The 19,967-nt window shown below is 32.7% G+C and overlaps 3 protein-coding genes across 3 annotated transcripts; 1 reads left to right on the top strand and 2 right to left on the bottom strand.

Annotated features, from left to right (window-relative positions):
- The first annotated feature begins 310 nt into the window (after positions 1 to 310).
- Positions 311 to 3,330, top strand: LOC114187245 (vesicle-associated protein 4-2-like). Its single transcript, XM_028075438.1, has 7 exons — positions 311 to 1,109; positions 1,585 to 1,655; positions 1,917 to 1,998; positions 2,084 to 2,196; positions 2,373 to 2,453; positions 2,760 to 2,879; positions 2,985 to 3,330. The coding sequence occupies exons 1-7, from the start codon at positions 923 to 925 to the stop codon at positions 3,024 to 3,026; spliced, it is 696 nt and encodes a 231-aa protein (XP_027931239.1). The 5' UTR covers positions 311 to 922; the 3' UTR covers positions 3,027 to 3,330.
- Positions 3,331 to 5,007: 1,677 nt separating this feature from the next.
- On the bottom strand, positions 5,008 to 6,962 carry LOC114188641. The gene has a single exon (XM_028077210.1). It carries the CDS (start codon positions 6,848 to 6,850, stop codon positions 5,177 to 5,179), a length of 1,674 nt encoding a protein of 557 aa, XP_027933011.1. The 5' UTR covers positions 6,851 to 6,962; the 3' UTR covers positions 5,008 to 5,176.
- Positions 6,963 to 14,010: 7,048 nt separating this feature from the next.
- LOC114187206 (external alternative NAD(P)H-ubiquinone oxidoreductase B2, mitochondrial-like) lies at positions 14,011 to 19,477 on the bottom strand. Its single transcript, XM_028075386.1, has 10 exons — positions 19,231 to 19,477; positions 18,555 to 18,807; positions 16,943 to 17,149; positions 16,477 to 16,727; positions 15,833 to 16,055; positions 15,587 to 15,691; positions 15,046 to 15,318; positions 14,827 to 14,948; positions 14,563 to 14,682; positions 14,011 to 14,470 (listed from the first exon to the last, which is right to left on the bottom strand). The coding sequence occupies exons 1-10, from the start codon at positions 19,452 to 19,454 to the stop codon at positions 14,383 to 14,385; spliced, it is 1,866 nt and encodes a 621-aa protein (XP_027931187.1). The 5' UTR covers positions 19,455 to 19,477; the 3' UTR covers positions 14,011 to 14,382.
- Between the last annotated feature and the right edge of the window lie 490 nt (positions 19,478 to 19,967).

Here is a 19,967-nt window from a genome sequence, read left to right as displayed (position 1 = left end):
TTGATTTTATAATTTCAACTAAAACACTATTAACCTAGGAAATAAATTGAAATGATGAATTTTCATACTATCTTAATTATTTTAAGCAAATGTTATTGTTTTGTATCTCCAAAGGGTTTGTTTGATTTTCATTTTATTGTTTAAATATTGTACTGATAAAATCAAACATTAATAGTATAACCAAACTTCATTAGAAAATAATACTTAAAAAACATTAATAGTATTACTTTTTAAATAATGTATACAAAATAACAAAAAAAATAACGAAAAAGACAAAGTGAAAAGTTGTAATGAAGAAAACAAGAAAAAAAATGGGGATGCAAAAGGAGGAAGTGGGTAGCGTGGATTAAGAAGAGTGTTGTGTTGTTAGAATTAGTTCAGTTTTCCCACCATGAACACCGCATTTGTGGGACCCTTAACTCCACACTCTTCACAACTCAACCTTTGATCAACCAAAACCTGTCTTTTAGCGGGCAAACAAACCCTACATGCAACACATATACACTTTAAAGAAACAATACCATAGAAGTAATTTTAAAAAAAACTTAAATTTTACGCGTCTTTTGATTTTTCTGGTTTATGTTCGTCAGAATCTCTATAATATTAGTTTTTTCAAATCATTTTATAAGTTCTTCTAGAAAATTTCTATACATTTTCTAAACCAGCTTTAAAGGAAATTTCCGTTTCCCTAATCTGTTCGCAACTTGGCATGAAGAGTCTAACTTCTTCTCGTATAAAAAATATTAATTTGTATTCTAATATTGAACATAAAAGATATATTCAAAATGATAAAGCAAAATGTTTGTGTTTTGGTCTATGAATTTAGGGAGACGGTCAACGACGACGTTTACTATATGTTGTTGCAGAGGAAGGTGGTGATTGTTTTGTGAATGCTTTTGGTTTGGGAGTTGAGTCGGAAGGCATGGCTATAGGTGAAGAAAGACAAGAATCAGAATCACAATCAGAAGGAAAAGTGTGGAATTTGTTGAAGCTTCCCTTTCGCCATTCAACTGCTTCAACCTCCAATTCCCTTTCTTCCCTAGCCAGATCGCTCCTCCCCACACGACGTCGTCTCAAGCTCGATCCTTCCAACAAGCTCTACTTCCCTTGTACGCATCTTTTTCCACTGTCGTATCTTTTTCTGTGTCTGTTTTCATGTGCTGCAATCAATAATTGCTTTGGTTGTCTGTATCCTGTTTTTAATTGCTATTCCACTAGGTGGGTTTAATTTCATTGTTCCAAAATTTGTATTTTGTTTTTGGATATTGATAATCACTTGTTTTTAGTAGTCTTGTATCTTACTAATATATCCTTCCCTTAATTACTAATGATACTTATATGACAAAATGTAGATACAGTATTTTAGATAATTTTAGTATCAACTATCAGCATAATCCTTTAAAACAAGTATTGTTCTTTTGTTTACCGAGATACAATTCTATTTTACGTTGAAAAACATCACAAAGTAGCATCTAAAAAATCTTGTCTGAAGTTCTGTCCTTGTATAAATCTATATGATTCCTTGACAGAGTCATTCTTTGTGTTATTCCATTTGTTCCTTCAACTGTTTCTTGTCATGTGTAGATGAACCGGGCAAGCAGGCTAAGAGTGCCATCAGGATTAAAAACACCAGCAAATCCAATGTAGCTTTCAAGGTAATGTACACTCAAATAAAACATATATGCAACTCTTTTGCTATGCTTTTGTTTTGCTTATTCATGTTACACTGAGGAAATTTCATTGAGTCTTCCAATTAACTGTGAACTGTCTATTGTGTTGAATATTACTTTGTTTCAAGAGTAGTTCATCTGTGATTCTGAATCAATGAATGAATTTTCAATTTTTTATCTCTGATTTTGAAACCATCTATTCTAATAATACTTTTTGTTCTTCTTCAACTTATTGTGTATACATAGTTTCAAACAAATGCACCCAAGAGCTGTTTCATGCGCCCTCCAGGGGGCGTACTTACACCTGGCGAGAGTGTAATAGCGATTGGTAATAATTTATGATTCATTTCTTCATGTTTTTTCCTTTGTTTAGGATGCTAAGTTATCTCACTAATCTGTATTTTATTTGCTAGTGTTCAAGTTTGTAGAGCATCCACAGAATAATGAAAAGCCAGAAAAAACTGGACTCAAATTTAAAATCATGAGCATGAAGGTCAAAGGATCAATTGATTATGTACCTGAAATGGTTAGTTTTTTTGTCATCAGTACAAACTTAAACTTGTCTCAATTTCTAATGGTTGGATTGTCTCTCTCTCCCTGGACACAATCAAAATAAGTTCTGTTGTATGTGCTTGGTTTTTGTCATAATGTATCAACCGCTATAGTTTTGAATCATTGGTGTTTGTTCATCCTCTATAACAGTTTGGTGAGCTGAAGAAGGATCAAGTAACAGTGGAGCAGATTTTGCAGGTTGTTTTTCTGGATCCAGAGCGTAGTAGCCCTGTAAGTGCTGAAATTTAAGTTTTTCACTTCTACTTTGTCTTGTGATGCATGAATACGGCAAAGCGATTATTCTAAAAATAACAGGATATATGATACGTACAATGTACAATATACAATATACAATATACGTATTATAATAAAAACAAGTATACAAAATTATATAACCTACCTTTTTTACTTTCCTTTTAAGACATGAGATACTCTTCTTTGGTAAAATGTATTTTTTTTATTTTGATGTAATGTTTATAAGCTTGCTATGTATAACATATAGATTAACTAATTTCCTGCGTATTGTTATCTTTTAAGGCTTTGGAAAAAGTGAGGCTTCAGCTAGCTGAGGCTAATGCTGCAGCTGAGGCACGTAAGAGAGCCCCAGAAGATTCAGGTCCAAAGATTCTGGGAGAAGGGCTTGTGATAGATGAATGGGTGAGTATGTTTTTGCTTAATAAGTTCATTGGAAAAGTTACCTTGCGTATATCTATATCTTTTGACAGATGTTTCATATATCTATATCTCTGATGTTGTTTCCAGAAAGAGAGGAGGGAAAGATACCTGGCAAAGCAAAATGGTTAATGGAATCTATATAGATAAGTTTGAATAGGAATTTGCGTTACTGTGGGGAAGGAAGATGACATGGCTTTAGGGAAACAATTATATGTAATCACAAACGTTTGGCTTAGAGAAGATTCATGTGGTGAATGGCTAGTCTGAAGTGTTCTTTTGAAAAAAAAACTATAATTGGATGAGACCACAACACAAGGGTCAGGGTCATTGGCTTTTCCGGAACGATATTTTGATGGATTGATGTAAAATGACAGTTTCTGTAAGACGAATGTTTTGCTGTCATGATATAAATTACTCTTTTGAATTGAAACAACACAACGAAAACTAGTTTTGTTAAGGATAGTGAAAGAAATTTAGAAAAATATACGGTTGTGAAAATGAAACAGGGGATATCATGGGCCAAATGTAAAGTGAAACAGAAAAGGACAAGCCGAACCAAACAAGTTTTTAGGCAACTAAGTCCAAACAATTATATTACGGCTTTCGACAACTCATACCAAACCTATTTACACTTTTAAATAACAAGCCCGTAGAATAAAAAAAAAATGTTTTCTCTTTTTATTATGTGACTTTTTTATAATGTTTGTGGTTATGGAGCAAATTCAGTATCCCTGTTATATCCATTATTTTAATAACACTACTTCTAATTTATTATGTTTGTTTGTTTAACATTTCTGTAATCTAAAACAATCCCACAAACAATTATAGGAGTCTCATAGTTGATTGGGATCTATTCTTTTAATTTTTTATAGTAAATAAATAAAATATCGTTAATAATAAGAATAAATGAAATAATATTACAGTAAAATATATTTTTTCATTTAAATATCTTTTTACACTTTTTCTATTTCTTTTCCTTTCTACTAAAAAAGAAGTTTACAGAAAAAAAAAAGGCATAAGAAGAAGATGCAAGAAGGGACGACTTTGACCAGTGAAAGGTGTGAATGAATTCAACAGAGCCCCAAAGTGTGTGCAAAGAAAAAAACGAATGCAATCATAATTCAACTGTTTTATTGAAAATGACTTCACCCGTTAATTGTTCTTATTTTCGCATTAGCGTTTGGAACAAGCCAAGACCATAACTTAAAAACACCCACCGAACTTAAGCCAATTTTTTTATGTCATCAAGTGGGTCACACACACCTACCACAATGCACAGTTCTTCGACCGTCACTTGCTTTGTTTACCATCAAATTCTTTTAGATGATATATTACAGCACAACACAACTCTTTGCTCAAAAGAAAGTTTCAGACATTCACCAAACACAATCAATGAAATCATTCATTGGAGATGAGATCTTGGAAATTGGAAGAAACATGGGTTTTCTGTGCCTTCCTCAACCCAATACCACCTTTCTTCATCCACATTTTCACATGTTCCCCATTAATTAGTCCTCTTGCATTGGTTGCATATACATGGTATATAATAAATGCCACCCAACACTCTCCTTCAAAGAATCCAAGAGCCTCAAAATGTTGGTATTTTCTATAACTCTAGAAGCTAATAGGGGTTAATTAAAAAAAAAAGAAGCATAAACAGAAAGAGAAGCATGTAGGTTCATTTTGTTGTCTTATCTGAAAGATACCAGGCAACAAGCATGCAAAGAATTGGCGTGTTGTACTTTCTCAATTACCATAAGGAAACTGCAGCAGTATAAAAGACAAACTACCTAAGAGACAAAATAATACAGATGGGAAAAACTTCATCTATCACTATCTCTTTGCACATAATGCCAGATACAGAACACCAAGATAGACACTACTCACATGCTCCTCTTCAAGGGTTAACGTCTTTCCCACCTGATCACACACCGTTCACTTATTTCTTCTAATATTTTAGAACATAAACCACTGAAATAACTATAACTAGTAGTTAAGTTCTTAACTTCTCAACTGTCAAGCTAAAAACCAGAAAGCAATGGCATGATGAGGAAGAAACTTCAGCTTCTGCAACAAATATATCTACAACAAATATATCATGTTATCACTATTTTTTTTTTTTCTGTTACAATCTTAATAAGAATGATGAGCTCTTGTCAATGGCAAGGAGTATGAAATAAAGCCGAGAACAAATTGACACCAGGAAACCAAATTAGCAGCACTTGGAAAACAATTATGGTGAAAATTTACAGTTAAAAAAGTGAAAATCAAAATTACATTCAAGAGTGCCAGATTCCACTCAACATACTGCGGAACCGGTTTGTGGATAGCTTCCTGACGAGCCTCTTGGCATCAGAAGAAACCTCAGCTTCTGCAAGCCTCTCTATGTTCTTGGCATACCCGGAGCTCACGATTTTCTTCCTGCCACTGTTGCAGCTTGTTAGTGACATCAAGATGGAGATCAACAACTTTTTGTTACCAGAATTTCCCTCCCCTGGATCCAGCAATTGCAGAAGAAGGGCAATGTTTTGATCATCCTGAACAAATCTCTTCCTATTTTTAGCCACCGTAACCATGCCAGAGAGTGCCTCTGCTGCCATTTCACGAACTTCAAACGATTCCGCATTTAGAAACTTCACAAGCTCGGCCATGAAGCCGGCATCACCTAATGCCTTCTTGGCCTCCTCCGATGCTTCACACAATCTGAACGCTACCTTCAGCCCCAACTCCTGAATCGATACCTCCCCATTTCTAACATAATACATCAACTGATCCACAAAGCCATAACTCAGCAAAAGACTAACACAACTGGTCGAAGAAAAACACAAATTCTCAATGCCCCTCATCACAACCTCTCTTGTTTTAGACGAGCACGTCCACAATGGATCCAAAACACGCAGAAGAACACGAACCCCTCCTTCTCTAACCACCATCTGCCTAACCAACTCATCCCCAGAGGCAATGTTTTGAGTCAACTCGATAGAACTAACTTGAACTACTTCATCCTTAGACCTTACAAGCTTCAAAAACGTGGAAACCACACCCTCCTCAACCATAAACCTCTTGATTTCCTCAACCCCACAAAGATTCCGCAACACCCCACAAGCAGGACCAATCAATTCTCCTTTACACTCTCCGCTCTCACAAATCCTCAACAAGACTGTTACACCTCCATGAGCTGAAACACTCCAAGCATTATCCGAATTCTCAGTCAGTCTACACAAACATCTCACAGCAGCAATCTTTCCCACTTCACTCCCACATTCCAAAATCCGAATTAAAGGCCCAATAACTCCAGCACCAACCAAAACCCCTTTATAATAATCAAAACCCGCAACGACAGAAACAACATTGGCAGCCTCCTCAACAATCTCAACCTCATCACAACCAAGAAAATCCACCAACAAGTGAACAAACTCAGAAGCCTCAACAACCAACTTCACATACTTATCATCCTCCACAACAACTTCATGCAAATTCATCAACGCTTGCTTCCTGATACCCAAATCACCAACCTTCATTCGAGTCATTAAGTCCCTTAAGTAGAACCTCATGTCATCTTTGCAAGCTCCAAAACCAGGCCTTGAAACCACAACAGCGTAGCCATGCATCGACACACGCTTCTTGAATATCTCAGATAGCTTCTTCACGTGCGCTTCCAACTTCCCCAGAGTCACGTCCAAGTCGCTCTGCATCAAGAGCTTCCCGCTGTAGGACAGATCCAAGCACCGCCTTGCCAGCTCGTGGCACTCCTCCACCGTGCCTGTTATCGCCGGGATCTCGCTTGACAGTGAAGCGGAGTCGCCGGCAACGAATGCCGAACAGAGCTCCTCCAGCCTACTCCGAATAAGTTGCCACTTTCCGGCGAAGACTCTGATGGAAAGAGAGAGGGAGATAAGGGAAGAGATGAGCGTCATAACCCGCCGGTGACCGGAGCCGGCGGTGTCAGCCATTTTAGTTCTCAAAGCAAACTCATCTGGTTTTGTGCGTTGGAATTTCTCAGTAACGATGTCGGAAGAGAGAGAATGTAATATGCTTCTGACTTCAGATCTAAACTTATCCTTAGATTGCAGTTCACAGAAAGTTGGACTCTTCTCTGTTTATTTACCGGAATACCCTTTTTCTTGAAATAAATTTTTCTTTTTTCTTTTTCTTACTCTGTATATAATGTCTTTATTTGGTGCTTCAGGTGAATTTGTCTTACCATATCTGGTTACTGAAAAATTAGGACACGAATAATGTTAACTACGGATCAACAAAAAGATGAAGGAGACTATATAAGCATAAGAAAATTACTTCATTCAAAAATCTGAGCTAATCATTATATATAAAAAATTTAATTCTTTTTATAACATTACATAACGTAATAGTATGCAATTTCACAATAAAACATAAAACTAAAATAAATAGTTTATTTTAGAGTAACAGTAATCCTACTGTATGATCTCGATATGGAAGAGGTTACAAAGTTGGACCCAGAAGTTGTATATTTTGAATCATTTATTCGTATATACTATTAAAGCAATAAAACTTCTATGGTATTCAGTTTTATGAATTCACAGTCAAAATTAGTATGGAGATGGATGAAGAACGTGCTTTTCGCATCAAAATGAAAACTAGTGGTTTTACTTTTACCCTTTTCACACCAAGAACATGAGTTGTTGGCAGCAGAACATGTTTCCAAAGTTGGATGTATTTGTTATTTAACTAGCTTGTCTTCAATTCATGATTTTGTTCGTTTTTCTGAGACAACCAAAGTGTGACTTCTCTGATATCTATAAAATCAAATAAAAGAAGTCATGTATCTTTCTTTAGCCTTGTGAAGTTATTAATTTACTATCTTTCTATCAACTACAACTATAGAGTTTATATGCTATAAAAAATACAAAATACGAAAGACAAATAGAAAAATCTCGACATGTGTCATAAGGAGAAAAATTCATTTTAAACTCAATTAGCGTAACACAGGCGCGATAGCACATATGTATATAATTTTTAAATATACGTGATATTATATTAATAAGTGATAATATTATAATGTTATTAAGTTAATATATATATTAAAATTATATTTATTAAAATAAAGTGAAATATATCAAAACAGATAAAAGACTAACCATTGATAAATAAAGAAGAAGAAAGAAATAGAAACATCTGATTTTATAAAAAGTTTGTAAAAATAACGGTCAATTTTTAAAAGTTTAATAAATTATTATATTTAAAGGGATAAAATCGATATTTTGAAAAGTGAACACAAAAAGTACATTCCTTTATATATTGTTATAAATTAAAATATCAATTTTTTTAATTACTACATTAAGTATATTTGGGTGCACAAAATTTTGACACATGTCCCACATTTGAAATCCATTTTTTTGTCCAATCGCACATATCTGACTTCATAACTTCATTTTAAGGTTTTCAAATTACATGGTTTTTAAGTTTTATTCTCTCGATTTGCTCTTCTCGAGGTGATTGCTATTTGATTTATTGTTTTTTACAATTAATCTCTCATGTTTCATTGATGATTCTTTTGTTATTTTTGTATAATGTTTTCATTATATTTTTTGGATTTTTAGGGTTTTCAAGTTTTATTCTCTCAAATCTATCCTTCTTCTTTTTTTTTCAATCGATATCTCTCATGATTCGTGATTCATTACTCAAGTATTTTGTTATTTTTTTACATTGTTTTCATCTGACCTCATGTTGTGCTTTTTTGGATTTTTAGGGTTTTCAGATGCTATGGTTTCTAAGTTTTAATCTCTCCATATGCTCTTTTCACGATTTTCGTTGTTATTCTCATAGTTTAATCTGTGTGTCACTTATTTTGCTATCTGTTTTATTATTGTTTTTTTCTTTTACAATCCATCTCTCATATTTCATTGATGATTTTTTTTGTTATTTTTGTACACATCTAACTTCATATCTTCATTTTAGGGTTTTCAGATTACATTGTTTTCAAGTTTTGTTCTCTCAATCTTCTCTTCTCGATGTTTCCATAGTGATTTGTTATTTTCGTCTTTGTCTTTCATTTTATTCTTTTCTTTCTTAAATTTTTTATCCATAGAATTGGTCAATAATAATTTTTTTTTAGTGTTTTAAGGTTTGTTATTAGAAATGCAAAGAATTAAAAGTAACAAAGAATTATAGTTATTCTATCTTTGTTCTATCTTTAATTTATATGATTAAACAACAATTATATATATTATTAAAAAATTTCAAAATAGTCGGGTAAAATACTACTCATACATTACGACAAACATTTGCAATTTAGTTCAACGTGTGGTTTTTATTCAATTCAAAACATTGATAACTAAAGTGATATACTTAAAAAAATGGACCTATAGTTTTGCAGTGGTCCAACTATATCCAGTGCATAGTTTGTGCAAGTGCATGACAGAAATCATCATAAATTTGTGGACAAAAGAGACCACCTGCTAATCAAATGGAGGAAACTGGAATGAAGGATTAGAAGAGTGTTTGAATTATGGATGAGCAGAGTGTGAAGTGTGAAATGTGAATGAATAAAATAAAGAGAATGGATGAAAATGGTGGAGATGGACCACACTGTAATAAGGACATAGCTTTGATTTGGAAAGCAAAAGGCAAAGAGGAAGGGGCAGCTTTCAATGGCCTTGGAATGGGAATGACACACACCCCACCATGTGAAACTGGAACCAACTAATTACCAAAACTAACTCTCTTTTCCTAACCTTTTTGTACCTTGCAAACCAACATTTACCAATCAAAAAAACTCAACCCTTTCTCATCACCTCCAAAAATCAAATGATGCTTACATCTGAAAAAGTGTGCATGTTTTCAAGAGACAAAGGGGGTGTTGGTTCACGAGAGAGCACGAGAAGAAGCTCCAAATGCTACTATCCAGAGGTCACAGCCTCAAAACAAAGAGAAAAGGGTAAATTAAAAGCTGCCCATGTCATCACAATCCCGAAAAAGCATCCAGATATTGACCAACCATCATATGCATCTTTACTATACCAAAAAAATGAAGAGGTAAAGAACCATTGGTACGTCACAAGTGAGATACTAGTAATAGGTAAAAATAGGAACAAAAAACAGAAGCTGAATAACTACTCACGATGTGATTTTGGTGCTTAGTTTCAGTACTGTCAAAGGACAAAATTGTGATATGATGTAATGCAACTACAATACTTCTGCATATAGTATTCTTTATACCAGAACTTTGGTTTAGCAGGTCTAAATTACTAACAGGTATTCATTCGTTTGGTATTGTAGAAAGCCACTGTGCTCGTAGGGTCCTGCTGGTTGAGTGGGGGAAAACAACTCATTGGAAAATACATGTTGTTGCTACCCATGCAACATAATTGCAATTTCAGTTCTGCACATGCCTCAATTCAGGGCTCAGGAACCCCATTTCTTGCATATATGTCAATTTCCTCTAATCTCATATCTTCATTCATTTCTGCTCTACTTTACATCATGATCAGTGCATCTACCTAATAATTCAATTTTAGTTTCTCCCACTTCTCAATGGATTATGTTTTGCAAGATCAACTAGTAATAATAATCATTGATCATCATTTTCAATTTCAATTTCACTGTTGAACCTAAACAAAAGAGAATTACTGTCTAACCCTTCCACATGTTAGTCAAGAATTTCTTTTCCACTCATGCTAGTGCAGAATGTCATTAAATTATATGCAAAAGCAGAGCATTGCATTGCTACCTTTGAGTAGGCACGAAGTGAAATTCAAGAAAGCAGAGAAAGTTGAAAATACCTTAGCTTTGAAGAGAAAATATCCTGTGCACTTCAACTCAGTGGAGGGGTAACCTATATGAAAAATGGGAAATAGCAATAGCATTATAGATTGATCGATGTAGTGTTAATTCAGTCAAATAAATTACGCAATCATTCCACTGATATCAAAGAATATGCTTATATACAAATTGGTCAATTATTATCACAGCTGATTACTTTTTTGTTCAAGCAATCAAACATGAGTTGAACAGCGAAAACGCCAAAACATTGAACATGATGCACATGGATTGGTAATTAATGCACATATATCGGTTTTAAAGTACTTAAACCTGTCATTAGTATTTTCCTTCCTAATGCTTGTGGTATTTTATATTTATGTGTTGAACAAAAGACACGAGTTCAGATCTAAGGATCAGCACGTTATCACCTCGATGTGATGTATTAAAGGAGTTAAATCACAATCGATTCCTGCTTCTTATGGACCCATATAATTGACGAAACCTAAAAACCAAAAAAGCTGAATACGAAACTGACCCCTCAAAGTATCAGTGCTGGACTCTTGCTTTTGTAATCTAATCACTTTCACATCAACCCTTATACAATTCAATTATAAAAATTGCATCTTTCATCTCCCAAAAACACCCTAATACATTTCTCAAATTTAAATAGCCTTCACTTGGTACAGAACATTTATATTTTTTCCAGTTTATAAATGTCTTTGTTCATTTAACTACAGGTAAATTTCTGACATATATATATATATATATATATATATATATATATATATATATATATATATATATGCAGGCATGAAGTAATCATGATTTCCAAGCATCAGACTGAGAAATATTTACAGTGTGAGTAGAACACAAGTGTAGTAGGCACATGCATCATCAAATCCCAATGCCTATTCACCAGTTTGACTTATGTATATGATAATTAATGGTTATGGACCAGTTGCAGTGCTTGATATTAAAACCTATACTGCCAGAAAATGATGTGTCTCTGTGGATCATGCATGGATCCTGCATAACCAAAATATCATACAGTTATTATTAGTTGGAAATTTGAATAAGACGGTTTGCCAAACCTTTGATTACCTCTCATAATGCACTAAATAGTGTTATGTACAGGGAGTAGTGTGTTTGTTAATAGATAGTTGATTATAGCAAGATTAAATACTAAGCATGTATCTGGTAACAAACATTTTTAGTTTAAAGCCTCATCATTAAGTTAATTAAATTATTACAAATTATCTGGTGAATTGAGCTCATAAATGTGGTACCGGATTCAGGTAATGATTGTATGGAAAGTAGTTGATTAAAACAGTGAACAGGGGACCAATGCATCCTTTATGACTTGAAAATGGTAATTGTTTGCATATACAGAGACTTGTGTTGTTGCTCAACATGACGAGAGTTTTGTACAGGGGATTGTAATGACATTGGATCAGCAAGTTTCAGAAAAATATAGTGCTCTATAGAAATGAATTGCATTACCCTTATTTAACTTTAAAGAATGTATAAAGAGGCTTAAGTTACCTAAACATGACATAAACTAAATGTAAAGAAATTATGATATCAGGGAGTAGTGGTATTAGAGTGGAAAACTAGATGATAGCAATATTATAAGTTATTTATTAATTAATTTTAGGTTAATATTTAAATAACTTTGTGAATGTTGTCTTTTTCACTCTATTTTATTTTTTAGTGTTTAGAAATTATTTATTTTTTATTTTACCTATTATACTATTTTAATTTAATTTCTATAATTTATTTTTTTGTTTTATTACATGATAACAATATTTACAGATACGATAATTTTTATAACATCATTATTTATTAAGCTGACATTTTTTTAGGACATGAGATGTATCATAATAATAATAATAATAATATTATTATTATTATTATTATTATTATTATTATTACATAGTGATGATGTCATTCTATAATATAAAAGGGAGTTTTGTCATTACACAAGGAATATGTGTAATAAAACATATTCTACAAATTTCACTATAAAATAAAATAAAGCACTTATTCAAGAAAGGTAAATTGCATTAACCTCAATTAGATTTCTCGAACATAGTTGACTGTGTTTAAAATATAAAATCTATCAAACTATTTCATTAGTGTAATATGTCATGTATTGTATGTGATGTACAGTATAACTAATGAAAGTTTTTTTTTGTTCTTTAAAAAAATTAGTTTATCATTTTTCGATGTGATAAATTTGTTATATTTTTAATATACCTAATACTTTCTTGGTTTTTATTACTTTAAGATTAAATTAGAGATGAGTTGATAGCAAGATATGGAAAAAATACATAGTATCTTCTGAGACTAATTCAAATTTATACTACCAAAAGTATTTGAATAGAAAAATGGGGGGGGAAATATGATGAATTAACCCAATTCTGGCAACAAGTCCAGAGCAAAGGGTCATGGTCATGCGTTTCTGAATTTTCTTTTGGGCTGACCAATAAAAAGCTTCACTTTTACAGTTGACCCAATCAAGTTTCTCTCTTTCTTTATCGGGTTTCTTTCTGCTCTTTTTTGTTTTCTTGACTTAACCCCCACCATTTCCCCCGAATAGTGCTTCGTTATACAAATTTTTAATTACTTTTATGAAATTTTTATATAAACTAAATATAAAATTAATTTACAAAATAAAAAATTTATTTTACATACAAGTTTTTTAAAATTGAGTTCAATTTAAAATTATTTTTTAACATAATATCAAAATCATGAATTAAAGTATATATTAAAAAAAACTTGTTGGTTATTAAATTTATTATTTCATTTCTTATTATACAGATATCAAAACACTAATTAATATCTAATCTTAAACAATTTATAATATATATATATATATATATATATATATTTTGAATTTCAAATTACAAACTAATTTTATAAATTATATTAGATTTAAAATAATTTTTTAATATTTCCTTTCAAAATACTTTTTCCATTGCACTTAAATTATTTAAATAATAATATTAATAATAATAAAAGACAGACGTAGTCATCGATTACATAATGGCAAATTCATGTTGCCTTTGATGGGCTAATGCTCATTAATCATTAATGTTAAGCAAGAAACTAACGTGATTTCTTGGGTCCATTCTTTACGAACAAGGAACTAAAACATATCTTCTTCTGGTTCCTGTCATTTAAGTTAAATTTATTGTCATGTTACAATTATAATTACATATTATATTACATTACATGTTAGTAAAATTAAAAGATAAATATACACAATTTAAATAAGTCCATAAACTCATTTTTAATTTTAATCATTCAAAATATGTTTTTTAATTATTTTCTAAAAGGAAATTCTGTAAGATGTAATAAAAATGACAGATAATTTGCCAAGTAACAAAATTTCAACCAATTTGCCGCCAAATTGGACAAATGGATAATGAACAAAGTTAATTATGCAAACTGGAATGATTGAGTATGGAAAGAACATCACCTAACAGCTCTCAAAACAAACTTCATCAGCAAAACTCCGAAACTAACTAATGCAACGACTATGATACCAAAAACAGGTGCGTATTCAACCTTGAGTTTCCAAATGGTGGGCGTGTCTCAGCTGTTCGAGTTCTACTGTGAGAGAATCCGCTTCTTACTTATTCAAAGAATTAATAGAATTGAAAACAAATTTTAGTAAATGAAATCCATGATCAACGAGCTCTGCCACGTTGCCAATGCAAGACTCTGAAAGTAATGAGTTCCCTCATATGCTACTCGAGTCCCTTCCAAAAATAAAACGTCTTGTCCAGTCTGAAACTACCAATGCTTTTGTGCGCCAGCTTACTTGCTTGCTGTTCAAAGGATTGACTGAATCTAAATAACTTGCAAATAATAATGTCCCCAAAATTGAGGCAAATATCAAAATGCTAGAGGAGCACAGTACCTTGCATAGACAGAATACCACAGCCATTGACTGCTATGACCAATTGAAACCCAATCTCCAGGAAGCTGGGCTGCTGTCTTCTCTCCTCCCAAAGGAGCGAATTGACCCAAATGCTTGTACCTTGGGTAGGAATGGACAACGTGCTAATCAGTAAAACATTGATAAATGGAAAACCTTGACATCTGAATCAATGTAAACATAATATTGCGCAAGCGCAAACGCAAACGGTGGGAGCTTGGGAGTTAGTTTGATCATCTTTTGTACCTAAAGGGTTTGAACCGATGGCGACCTTCTCCCCTGAACCTGAGAGGACCTTCAGGATTTTTTTCACAATCTTCCATTCGGTTAAAACACGTGGCCAGGTAAGTGCCTTGCTGAGATGCAACCTGTTGTGAATTTTCAGAAGTTTAATGACGTATCACTGAGAAGCATGCAACTCATAAATAGTGTTGTAAATACCACAACCAAATATAAGACATTAACCTGGGCTGTAGCAGGAAGAAATTTCATTTGAGAATCCACTTTGGAAAGTGCCGTTGTAAGTTCTTCGATATTCAATTCAATTGATTTCTTTTTATCATCCCCCTTGACTTCCTTCAATAAATCAGCAATGTTCCGCATCTGTTTATTCTTCAGATATAGCTCAACCTGAGGGTATCTTTCACTGATGTCTTTCATGGCCTCTTGAAATTCTTTAACCGTCAATGTTCCTGAATTGTCTTTGTCAGCCTTCTTAAAGATCGCTGTAATATCATCCTGAAATGGCCATAATAAAATCATATTTAATAGACAGGTAGCACATGAATAACTGAATAACTGCTGATTAAGCAAAAAGTGCAATTTGTTTTGATTTCATAGAAAACACAATTTACAACAAAAAACAGAGCAAATGAAAATGCAAAAATAGAAGCCAGAAAAATTGCATTATTGATGCTCCAAATGTCAATGGATACGAATAAGAATTTCACTAGCAAAAACATAGACCCTAGGAAGCAACTTAATAAAGTGAGTTTGTATTAATTACCATGACTTTTCGTTGGTTTATCGTAGCACAATCACCGAGCGCATAGACATTGTTGCACCCTTCAACTCTCAACCATTCGTCAGTAGCTAGAGCACGCCTGCTAGCCTGTTCACAAGAGATAACGCTGAGCGAATGGCAAATGACTGCAAAATTTCTATACTGAATGATAGATTCAAACTACAAGAGAAACATGACTCGGAACTCTGAATTAGCACGGATACAATGTCCAATTCCTCAATAACACACCTGGCCGATTTGAGTCATAAAATCTTTAATAAACGGACGAGTGCCGATACCAGTTGACCAGACAGCCATTCCATACGGTATTGTCTTAATCTCCCCTCCACTTTTCAGTTCTTTGGTGGAAATTTCTTTCTCAGATACCTTAACAACCATGGATCCTGTCTTTACATCAATCCCATCTCTTCGAAACTTGTCTTCAGCAAAAACAGTGATTCTCTTGTCAAACCTATGAGAAGAGCAATGGAACATATCAAGTGTTAAAAACTAAATGTCAACATTCAGACATTAATACTCCTTCCACATAAGTATAATTGGTTATATGTGTAGACTTGTACACGTGTCTTGAGCTTTCAAAATTACTACGCCATTTACCATAATACCATGTGCACGTGGGACAGTAATAAAATGTGTATGGTCCAATTCCAACAACTAACACTTTCAATCCATTACTCCTCATTTGCTGAACCATGAAATAATGGTTTTGAGCAGCTAAATTGTTGAGAAAGCCTTCAACAAAACCAAGCCATCAAATATGCGCGGCTAATACTTTTGAATGCCTACTCACAAAAATAGCTACCTCTATGACTAGACAATGTATCAGAAGTTCTTAATAATAAGCAAAAATACAGTTAATATTACATCCTTACATGCCCAAGATATGATCTGCGGCCTCCAGAAGAGTAATTTTAACCAAATCTTTTATCCCAGGATACAAACGGACCAAATCCTCATTGACAAAATCATGAAGTGAGGCTGCAAACTCCACTCCAGTTGGTCCACCTCCAACAATAGCAAAATGCAGAATTCTCTTCTTCTCATCTTCACTTACATCCGGCAAATTTGCTCTCTCGAAGCAGTCAATAACTGTTCTTCTAATCTTTTGAGCATCTTCAACTTCCTGCACACTCATATAAATAAGATATTCAAATCCAAAAGCATATAGGAAAAAAAAACATGCAGTGTACCGTTTAGTCACCATGCATGATAACAACAATGGATTTGATTCCTTCCCTCTTTCATCTGACTATTTTTTATTAACTTATGAAGTTTTTCTTAAAATGCTGTATAGTACAAAATATGAGAGAATAGAAGTAATAAAAATAATGAAGTTACCTTCAAAAAATGGCAATTCTCCATAACTCCTGGAGTATTAAATGTGTTGACATTAGCGCCAACGCCGATTATTAAGTAGTCATAATCCACCACGAATTCTTCTTTCCCATTCAAATTATTGTTCAAACTTGATCGACAGTAAACTTTCTTATTTTCTGCGTCAATCTTGTAACATTCTGCTTCACTGAATTGTACATCCACCTTTTTCTGCTCAAAATAAAACAAAAAGAAACATAGTTGGTTGTGGCCCTGGTCTCAAGAATTTTCTATAAAGATAGTGAAAAACACGACAAAAACACGACATAAGGAAAATTGATTAACTGGAAATCAAAATACCAGAATCCGCATCTCCTAATAACAGTAACCGGTGAAAAACTAACATCCTCGTGGAGTTCATTATGAACTACACTCGTTAGAGTACACAACAGAAACCGGTTAGTCTCCGAAGAGAGGAACGGTATTCTCCGGAGTCCGGACAACAATGAAGGTAAACCATGTAATCAAGTTATGCAACTAGACACGAGTTTCATGACACTTGCAAACAGATTTTATAACAGAAAACTTAATACGTCACTCATAAAAATATATTTTTTATTAAAAATCATAATATTTGGACTGTTTGACCTTTGTACCTCTAACACATGAAGAAAAATTGAAAATCATTCACAATTGGCTTTACCGTCGCAATGAGTATTTATAGTAAATATCACTTTTTAAGAGTTTTAATATATTAAGACTCCCATCTAAATATTTTTAAATAAGTATTTATTAATTTTGTATATATGTCTTAATTTATTACAAATTATTATATTTTTTAATTAAATCTTTATTATTTAATTTTTTAATTGATTAAAATAATTGTTATTAGATATTGTTATTACTTATTTGTTTCCATCTATTAAAAAATATAAATATGAGGTTTTATTTGTGTTGAATAACAAAAATAAGTGTATCAATAATGATATCGGGACAATCATTTTCCCGAAAATTGTTTTATATCAATAAAATCAATTAAAAAAACAATTACAGGATTCAATAAAAAATATATAAAAGTTTTAAATATTTCATTCAATTTAAAATACTCACATCTATCACAAATTTTAAAATTAATTAATAATAATATCTTAAACAGAATATCATTAAATCATTTTATTCTTATTAATTTGACCGAAATTATATATTTTACATATCGTGGAAAATTTAGAAAAAAGATAAAAGTAAATAAATCATGGATAAAAACACAAACAACTGAAAAATGAAAGCTAGAAAAAAAAATGCACACTATTACTACTTTTTGTACCGCGTATAAGTAAAGCATATGAACATGCAGCTGGAAGAATGCAACTTTAATAATTTAGTTTCTAATCGGTTAAAATTTAGAAAAACTTATATAATAAATATTATTTTAAAAATAATTAAATAAATAAATAATTTGACACTTTTCCGGAAAAAAAAACGCTTTAAACTAAAATATTATTATATTTGATAAGTGTTTTTTAATAGTGGGTTTAAATAAAAGGGAGATGCATTAAACACATAGTTTCAAATTATTATTCTTTCAAAAAACTAAAACGAAACAGCAAAAAGATGGTATGGTCTTTTAAATCATCACCTTCTTAAAAATATTGCGAATGGGTTCAACAATGCTACGTGCTTCAACCGTGCCGCAAGTAACGCTAGGCAGCAAAGGAGTGAAAGCAAAGTAGTTACGCGGCGAAACTACTTGAACCTCGTATTTCGGATTATTCAGATTCTTCAAGAAACTTGTGGCCGCCCAACCAGTTCCCAGAACCACCACTTTTTTCTTCTCTGTAATTGTCTCCTCAGGTGCAACACTCTCACCATAAGCCAAGAGACCACCACCACTGCATCAACCATTCACATTAATGTTTATATATATATATATATGCTCATCATAAATTATGGATCTACATATACTACGGTTTACATTCTACTCGCAAATTAATCCGAACGAATCCCGTAAAATTGATAGAGTAGAACAGAGTTGCATTAGAAGATTCAACTAGCAAAAGTGAACAGCTAATGTTTCTGACATTTCAATATCGAAAAATATGTTTCATATTTGCTGCAATACACGGATCTAGCCTTTTTTTTCTTAAAACAAAAGGAAAGTGTGAAATTCGCTGTAAAGAAATAATAATAGTATGAAAGTAGCACGTTCGCAACAGATACTAACTAAGGAACACAATTCTATTTTCAGTCCATAATGAAAAAAATAATAGCGAAAAACAAGATTAATAAAGAAGTTAAATAATATCATTGTATACCTTACGGCGGTGCAAATCAGCACAAGCTTAAGACGCGACTGGTTTTCACGGAAAGCGCCATAGAGACGCTGCAAGAAAGCAACTCTGGACATTTTTTTTTTTCCGTAACAAGAAATGTATGTCCAAAACTGCGGGGAAAGAAGAGAGAGAGGGGATGGAAGACGAGAGCCAAGAAAATGGGAATGCGCTTTTAGGGCTACGAAGATGGTGTCATGACGGTTCATACGTTTGTGCGGAGATTTGTCAGATTTGCCCTTTTCTTTTGACTTGGCGGCCAAGTTTGGACAGCGCCAATGCGAATCACGACTCTGTATTTATTTTATTTCTTTAATAATAAAAAAGAATTTGACGCGTCCGTACTAGTGGGAAAACTTGGTTTGGTGGAGCAGCGTGCCCTTCAGATCCGCCTGATTAAACTGGAGGCAGATTTGATAGAGAAAATAAAATAAAATTTTAGTACATAACATATTAATTATAATTATTTAATTATTTGTACTTAATATAATAATAATAATTAAAATATATAATTCTTAATGTATACTAAATTATGTTATATATATATATATTATTGTTATTAAATTAGATGTTATTTGAACCGTGATATTGATAACTGAATTTACTTAAATTGAGGGGTAACAGGATTATTTCAGTGGAATTAGTTTGTCTACATGTTAGTGATGGAACGTGATTTGTTTTGGAATATTTCTATTTACGATATATTAGTTCAACGGAGAAAA

This window comes from Vigna unguiculata, chromosome 6 (assembly GCF_004118075.2).
Source record: "Vigna unguiculata cultivar IT97K-499-35 chromosome 6, ASM411807v1, whole genome shotgun sequence".
NCBI classification, from domain to species: domain Eukaryota; kingdom Viridiplantae; phylum Streptophyta; class Magnoliopsida; order Fabales; family Fabaceae; genus Vigna; species Vigna unguiculata.
This window is presented reverse-complemented; position numbering and strand designations above follow the sequence as displayed.

Bases quoted from the DNA above. Each gene is read 5' to 3' on its own strand.
- LOC114188641 (XM_028077210.1), bottom strand. From the start codon at position 6,850: ATGGCTGACACCGCCGGCTCCGGTCACCGGCGGGTTATGACGCTCATC.
- LOC114187206 (XM_028075386.1), bottom strand. From the start codon at position 19,454: ATGAACCGTCATGACACCATCTTCGTAGCCCTAAAAGCGCATTCCCAT. The intron at 17,150-18,554 runs GTGATGATTTAA...TATTTTGAGCAG, and splicing joins TTCGCAATATTTTTAAGAAG to AAAAAGGTGGATGTACAATT. The intron at 16,728-16,942 runs GTAACTTCATTA...ATGAGTGTGCAG, and splicing joins AGAATTGCCATTTTTTGAAG to GAAGTTGAAGATGCTCAAAA.
- LOC114187245 (XM_028075438.1), top strand. From the start codon at position 923: ATGGCTATAGGTGAAGAAAGACAAGAATCAGAATCACAATCAGAAGGA. The intron at 1,110-1,584 runs GTACGCATCTTT...TGTCATGTGTAG, and splicing joins CAACAAGCTCTACTTCCCTT to ATGAACCGGGCAAGCAGGCT. The intron at 2,454-2,759 runs GTAAGTGCTGAA...TTATCTTTTAAG, and splicing joins ATCCAGAGCGTAGTAGCCCT to GCTTTGGAAAAAGTGAGGCT.